Source organism: Vitis vinifera, chromosome 1 (assembly GCF_030704535.1).
Source record: "Vitis vinifera cultivar Pinot Noir 40024 chromosome 1, ASM3070453v1".
Classification (NCBI taxonomy): domain Eukaryota; kingdom Viridiplantae; phylum Streptophyta; class Magnoliopsida; order Vitales; family Vitaceae; genus Vitis; species Vitis vinifera.
In genome coordinates this window covers 12,546,253-12,554,433 of record NC_081805.1, presented here as the reverse complement: position 1 = coordinate 12,554,433, position 8,181 = coordinate 12,546,253, and the positions used below count along the sequence as shown (strand labels likewise).

At 40.5% G+C, this 8,181-nt stretch overlaps 1 protein-coding gene across 1 annotated transcript; it reads left to right on the top strand.

The window, feature by feature from the left end:
* The first annotated feature begins 5,268 nt into the window (after positions 1 to 5,268).
* Positions 5,269 to 7,774, top strand: LOC100253313 (transcription factor CSA). The gene is made up of 3 exons (XM_010653633.3): positions 5,269 to 6,175; positions 6,307 to 6,831; positions 7,234 to 7,774. Exons 1-3 carry the CDS (start codon positions 5,614 to 5,616, stop codon positions 7,518 to 7,520), a joined length of 1,374 nt encoding a protein of 457 aa, XP_010651935.1. The 5' UTR covers positions 5,269 to 5,613; the 3' UTR covers positions 7,521 to 7,774.
* Positions 7,775 to 8,181: the final 407 nt, after the last annotated feature.

Sequence of the window (8,181 nt, the reverse complement as noted above, 5' to 3'; positions counted from 1 at the left end):
GAGAGAAAACATTAAATTGATCCGACGACAAGCGTGTGGATATATTACCCAAATAATATTCATAGGTATAGTATGGGTTGAGCCTAAACATGCTTAATATTGACTAGACATGATGGATGCTATTTCATTTGAACCCTTTCTCACAGAGTTACTCTCCCCAGAGCTAGTGAGAAGTGAGAACTTAGACTTTGGCATATGGGCCATGGCCATGTTGCCATGTCAACTTGAAAGCTGAAACCCACACCTAAAAGGTGCCTTGAGAAGAAGAAATCAAAAAATGATAATCTACACACATGAGATGATTCTGGCATACGAAAAGAAAATAAACATGGAATTGGTTTGGAACGAGACATTAAATAGATAGAAGGCATCCGGAGGGACCGACGACTGACATATGATATGATCATATTGAGTGGCCAACCATACTTAACCAAAACCATAGCTTTGTGTTTCCCAGGGTGAGAGAAAAGCATTTATGCGTTGTAGGTATCTGTCCTTCAAACATTAATTTGTGGGTCTTAAGATGTAAGATGTTACATATCTCATACTGTCATGCTAGACCAAATCAGCCCTTAACGACAGCCACACTGTTTTGGGGGGCTACTTGTGTTCCATCATGTTTAAGAGGTCGTTTGGGGTTGTCACAAAATCTTCAAATCCATTCTTTGGATTAATCTGCATGAGGATTTTGAGGAAACCTGTTACTGTTAGTGACGGAAACCAGAGAAATGAAATGACTGTGGGAGTCAATTGTTTGTTTGACTAGGTGGGTCCCAATCAGACCCTAAGGAATGGGTCCAAAGGTCATCCATCAGAGTCACATGGTATGGATAATGGAATTCATTGTTGTTCTTGTGCCTTGAGACAAAGTTAACTGACTCATATGCTTCATATCCAACATGTGTAGAGGGGGAAAAGAAGGCAAAAACAAATGGTGTCATTGTTTCAGCACTCTCTCTCTCTCACACTCACTCTCTCTCTCTCAAACTTTATGCTCTTGCCTTTTGCAAACCCCACTATACTGCTTAGATTTGTCTTGTTCTTGGAAGGTGGGTGGGGAGAAACCCTATGGAAACAGGGGCACTACCTTGCTTTCCTCTTCATATAGTTCCAAGGGAACAGAACCAACCGAATCTTATGGAGCAGCCCTACTATTTATATGGTGGGCCAACCACATCACCTCAGTGACCCTCTTTCTTTTCATGTCTTCAATCTCCATGACTCCCTCTTTACATTATTATATTATAATTGATTTGGCCAGAGAGGCTACTCAATCGTTTCTTACATGGGTCATCACAAAAGCATGTTTCTTCATTCACGTTCCTCTAACCATCTCACTCACATGAGCATTGCCCCTGGTGGCGGCAATTGATCACCACCATTATCATCTCAAGTTTCACATCAAGGGACAATCTCCTCCAATGTAGTCAATTCACCCCTTTTGGCCTCCATTGTAAGACCTTTCTTTTCATTAATATATATATATACATTTGCTGATTTGTTTGTTTGTTTATTATTATTATTATTATCCTCGAATTAGCCAAAAGCCTTGGCCAAACCCAAGTTTTGCCAACCTTCTCATCTATTTAATGAAGTGAACTACTTCCATGGGTTCATGCATTGTGTGATAAAGATGAGGATCCTTGAGAAGATAATTAATTTCATATAAGAATGTGGCTGATAGAGCAGGACACAAAAACACATAAGGGGAAAGTTAATCTATTTTTATTCTCATTAATTGATTGGAGGGTTGAACTTTGATTGATTACAGTTGCATTAGGGGCAAGGTACCCCTCCCTCTTTTGGTCTCCTCAATCAGGAAGTAGCTAGTGAGGCAGATCATCATCCTGATTTGGTGATGGGTTAGAATCTCATTGTAGCTTGCCAACCAAATATAAAACTGCTAATTAATTAGGTCAATGTTGCAGGTACAGTGTCAGGCAATCCAAAAAAAGGCTCACTCTCACTTGTGGTCTAGGAGTTTGAAGATAAATTTTGGGTTGTGATTAATTAATTACCCAATGAGATAAAATAAAATTATATTAGCAATTGAAAAAGAAAAGCATGGTGAATTTTTTTAATTGATATGTTTAGTGATAAAAAAAAAAAAGGCAACAAATGAAAAGGCCACCTTATGAAAACTTGTCTAGACACCAAATCACACACTTAAAAGAATTGGAAGATAGAGTTGCTGATTCCATTTAAATCTAGTATGAGTCAGATTGGGTCTTCAAATTGTCTGACCAAATCACACACTTAAATATAAATTTATCTCTAACAACTTTTAGATGCACTAGTTAACACACAACTTTTCCATTGGGAAGCATATGCACACATGGCAAGTAGGGCACTTTGATAAGCCATAAACTTTTTCAATTAATAAACACATTTGTCCCTTTCTGATGTGGTTAAAAGGTTGCTAACAAAACCTTTCTGGTTTAATGTCTGAAATAATAAAATAATGAAAGATATATAAATAGGATGAGGGAAGGAATTTTTGGAGTGTTCCCAAAAGGGTTCTGTGAAGCATGAGAAGGTAGGAAGACTAAAGAGGCAGGACACGGGGGGCCAAAGGGTGAGAGGGGCATCCCAGAGTTTTCAAAGTATTGAGGCAGTTCGTTACAATAATTCTGTTTGGAAATACTCGGGGGTCAGATCATTGAGGCCCAGCCCCACACGTGCAAGTGTTGGGAGGAGTGGGGGAGCACACGTGGGGAGTGGGAAAAGGGGCAGAGGGGAAGAAAACAATAATAAAAGGCAGAAGGAGGTGGTGATTGGTGATTGGGGGGCGAAGGTGAAGATATGCATGATGAGAGCAATATATTCCCAAGACTGCCACATTTTAACCTGTAAAACCCACACACACGTTTAACTCTTTCCATTTGGTCTGAAAAGTTGGAGACCAAATGATCTATTGTCCTGCCTTTTCTCTTCTTTCTCTCTCTCTCATAATATAATCACAGAATGGTCCTTTGGAAAGTCTCTGCTTTTCTCCTCCTCCACACACACATTTGTCCTAACTCATAACTAATCCATCTCATCGTTTTTGGTGGTTTCCATCAATAAAATAATAATAGAAAAAGGGTAGAAAGAAACTCAACAACCTTTCAAAGCTTCAAACTGAGTTGGGTTTTCTTTTTGGGGGATGCTGTTGATTGTTTGTGGCTTTGTGCAGAGATTTATCAACCCGTTGAACCTAACCAAAGTAATTTTGGATTCTTTTTTTCTTAATATACTCGACTCTTCAAATGAGTATATATATATATATTTTCTGTATGGCATGTAGAAAGAAGAGCCTCTCTTCTCAGAGGATCAGATGAAATGACGATTTTTATTCATGTTCAACAACTAGGCCGCCTCGGATTCGTCTTTGAATCCCAAGAAATACGAGAAGAAATCGGAAATGAATGAAAAGGGCAGCCCATGTTCATAGCTCTTGAAGATGCATTATTTAGTTGCATGTATCTGCTGAAGGAAGCTCTTGTCTCACATCACATATGGATGAACAAAAACAAAAGGTTTGGTCCCATAGGAAAGGATTGGAGACAAGTCGGTTTGGAAAGGGTCCCCAGTCCATGTAAAACGTAGATGGGCATGACACATGAAATGAAATGAAGGCATGATGTCACAAGGATGTTTAGTTGAATGCACCCATAAATGATAATGGCAATAAAGGAGTTGGGAGTGTGTAAGGGCAGGGTGGAATAGTAACCCAAAAAAACATGCCTCCTTTGGTTGGGACCCTATGCTCTGAGAGTGGGTGTAGAGGTTGGAAGTAACTCCAAATGGTGTTATCCTCTTATGGGCTTCCTCTGCAATGGTTTTTTCAATTGCTGGGGTCCTTCAGTTGGGCTGTTTCCCATATTAAGCCAGGTTTCAAAGTTTTTGACCAAAGTTGTTCAGTTCTTCACAGCAATGCTAGTACATTCCTGTTACACTGTGACCACATTAATTGAAACGTCTGTCATTGGGTTTTCCAGTGAGTGAAAAACTGAAGACCTATTATTATTATTTATTATGATTATTGTAAGATAGGGACATTCTTCTTTTTTTTTTTTTTCAATAAAAATAAAGAAAAATAATAATAAATTTAAATTGTTTGATTGTGTATTGGATAAGTGTTTGGGAGGTGGAAGTGCAGTATAAGGACATTCCTTACATGGAAATATGCCCACCCTTTTAACTGGGTTTATTGGGTTTTGGCTGGAATACGCGGATCTCTTCCCTTTTACAACTTTGGTTTTCTGATTTGACTCGTCAAGGCTCCCTTGATCAACTGCGTGCAACTTGAGATTTTCAACAAGTGGTGACTTGTAAGAAGATTCCAAATAGGAAAAGAAAATCAAGAAAAAGATGGCTCTCTATATCAAGTTCTCGTTTTCTGATATGAAAATCAGAACCTCTGATTTCACTGATATTTTTGCCATATCCACTAATTATGCTTAGCATGAGTATTTACTTGCCGTGCAGCCAAATCTACCTTGGAATTTTCCATGATCACGGAGGTCTAGAAATTTGGCCAGCACAAAGCCGGAGACTACATGCCAAAATAAGGAATCAAAAACTCTGATACTGGGGAGCACATTTAAACTACTTTTACATAATTTAAGTGCTTCTATTTATCAAGAATTGTTTTAAATAAAAAAGAGGTATATATCTGATTCTTGGGGGTCTGATGTATATAGTGGATTAAGGAATACATTGATTAGCATGGGCGACAGAAGAATATGCTTATAGATGGCAAACAATTAGACGTATACATTGGGATCCCAGTAAAGAGACAAAAAGAAACAAGTGGAAGAAGTGGGGGGGTTTTGTGATGAATCAAGTAAATAAATGTTGGTGGTCATGGGGGGTTTGGTTGTTGGGTCTACTTCAAAGTGGTTAACTGAAACCCAGGTTAAACCCCTATGAAGTTAAAGGGGTGGATGGTGATGTGGATCGAAGGCTAGGTTATTAACTAGTGGTGACAGGCGGTGTAGTGTCAAGCTCTCATTTTCTGCCTTGAAAAGAAAGGTGTCTAGACCTGTACAAGCCCCATGCTAGCAGACATCACATTAGAGTCTTTCTTGTCAATGTGGAGAGAGACAGCCTAAGAACCTTCAACCTTATTAACCTTATTGTGTGTGTGTGTGAGAGAGAGAGAGTGTGGGAGAGAGAAGATCAAGAAACAGAGAGAGAGAGAGAGAGGGGTTTTCTCTCACTTTCACACGTGAGAGTGATGTGGGATTTGTTATAGAGAGAGAGAGAGAATGACAATAAAAAATCATAAGAACCAGTTAAATTAAAGGTCAGGGTCAGTCAGGGTGGTTAACTACTTGAAAGAAAAACTCTTTTTCTCACTCTGGAGAGGGGAAGGCGTGTAGGCTTCTGTTAAAACACTCGGCTGTTTTTGCTGTTTCAAGTTTTTTTTCTCTCTCTCTCTCTCTTTTTTTTCTCTTTTCCCTGAAGTTTTGCTTCCCTCTGCAAAACCCCTTTCTCCTCCTCTTCACTATCTGTCAAACTTTGTTCTCATTTTTAGTTCCACTACACATCCCTTTTTTTTCCAATCAGGCCATGAAGATGACTCTGTAACAGTTGAATAGCAGCAACTGTCAGATAGGAAATGAAGGCATGGCTAACAAGTGTGTTATTTATGCACCAGATAACACAAATGGTCTCAGCTGTTACTCATCCACTCCCTCCTCTTCTTCATCTTCCACTACTTCTCTTGGGACTTCCATGGGGATGGTTTTTGCAGACATGGGTGCTCTTTCTATAAATCCAAACTATGGCGTGGTGCCAGCTGTTTCTTCTTCACAAGAGAGTACTTATGTGCGTAAGGGCCCAAGTGAGGTAGAAAATGGGAGAGCTTGCTGGGGTTTTCCTTTCATGGGAAACTGCACTGCTGGAAGCTTGGAAGAACACCACAACAGTGATGTGGGTGATGGTAAGGGCTCTGATTGCAGTGATGGGTTTGGGGAAAATAATGAAACCATGGATCTCAATGCCAACATAAATGAAGAGAACCCTAATGAGAATATCGTCAGTGGTAAGGAAACCGATAGTGGGCATTCAAAACTGTGTGCCAGAGGGCATTGGAGGCCTGCAGAGGATACCAAGCTCAAGGAACTTGTGGCGCTTTATGGCCCTCAGAACTGGAACCTTATAGCAGAGAAGTTAGAAGGGAGATCAGGTAAGAGGGTGAGAAGAAAGATGGTGACTTGCATGCCTCTTTAGTCTTTTCTATATATTTTTCATATAGAATACTGATTTGACTCTGAACTAGCTAGCCTCATTCTGGTTCTTTCTCTTATCCATTTGAAGGTAAGAGCTGTAGATTGAGATGGTTTAACCAGCTGGACCCAAGGATCAATAGAAGAGCTTTCAGTGAAGAGGAAGAGGAGAGGCTAATGGATGCTCATAGACTGTATGGTAACAAATGGGCCATGATAGCAAGGCTTTTCCCTGGGAGAACTGATAATGCGGTCAAGAACCACTGGCATGTCATAATGGCTAGGAAGTATAGAGAACAATCGAGTGCTTATAGGAGGAGGAAGCTGAGTCAATCTGTTTACAGAAGGATGGAGGAGGACCCAAGCTTTGTCTGCAGGGACACAGCCACGAGAACAGAAACAATGCCACCGTATTCCATCAATCTCTCCAGTGGAGGAATCAACAACAACCTCTCTCCTTTCCCATTTGCAACCTTCAATGGAGCTGTTGGTGGGGTTGTTTATGGTTCAAATGGTTCACCCCAGGTGAACAGTGGGGGAGAAGCAATCTCAAGCAGCAAGCTCCCTCCTCACACTGGGTTTTGTGCGCAACAGACACCATTCGAGTTCTTCTCTGGTGTGTCCTTTTTGATCCCTTTCTTTCCCCCCTATAATCTGTGAGTTCATGCAGTTTGTGCATTTGGGTTTCTGTGCTGACTCCCATTGGTTTCCTTTTTGGAAGCCTACCACATTTCCTATTTCTTTTGATCCATGGTGTCTCTCTCTCTCACTCGCTCAACTCTCCTCCCCTTGCAGTTGAATAAGTTCTCTTGCTTTTTCTTTTGATGGGTACAGCCTGAATAAGTTGATTATCTTTTGCTCATTTATTCTTTTTCTTTATTCATGAACTGATGCAACCCTTCTATCTTACCTTTTTGCACACTATCTATTATATTATTTATCACTCTTGCTTCTCTCTCTGCTGGGACTTTTGTAGCTTACTAGTTTTCTCTCTTTTGTGACTGGTTGTGTTGTGCAGGTCCCAAGAGCCATGACATGATAAGCATGTTCAGCCAGCACAGATCTTGGGATAGGCCAAGGGACGAGCCCAACAATAATACGTCTGGCTTCTATCCCCAATACCCTCCATTGATGATGGCAATGCAACAGTCAAACTACCATAACACTTGTAATTTCCCAAATTCCACTGCATCAACCCCTCAAGCTTCTGCCACTGAACCTTCATCATCAGAGAACAGAGTAGCCAGTCATTTTGAGACCATTCCACCACCATTCATAGACTTTCTTGGGGTAGGAGCCACATGAGGTTAGAAGCCAAGAAAGCTGAAAGGGGGTGTCGGGTCTCCGCGATCATCAGAATTAATAGACCCTTAATGTGGGCTTTGCTTCCAGATAACTTAGGTAGAGGTAACTAGAGGTAAAAAGAGAGGGTTCCTGAAACTATAACATCTGCATCAGGCTTTTGACAGTCATCTTCCTATCTTTTCCTTGTAACCCCCCTTATTTTCCCGTCAAACTCTTCCAAAGGTGAAACAATAAATTATGTTACTCTTTCTATATTTTCTTTTTCCTTTTTATTTCTTTTACCAGGGAAAACCACACCCAAAACAGACGAGGGGAAGAAAATCAAGTCATAAGCTGAACAGGTGGTAGTTGTTGAATATCCAAGGATGTTTGTTTGTCACCGTAAAGTGGGAGTGGGAAGTAGGGAAAAGGAAGGAAGCATGGAGGTGGTGATGATATGAATAAGACATAGTGAAAACATCCTTTTCTCATGGTCCTGCAAAAACTCAGGCACAAATTCTGGACCCAAACACCACCACCTCCCATGCATTCATGATGGTAACTGTTAATTAAACACCTTTCCCCAGTAGAATCTTCTGAGAATTCATGCCACCCACATGGGATGGCTGTTTGGAACTCTCCCAAAAGGTGTATTGTGGGGTTGATTCACAAATCCATTCAT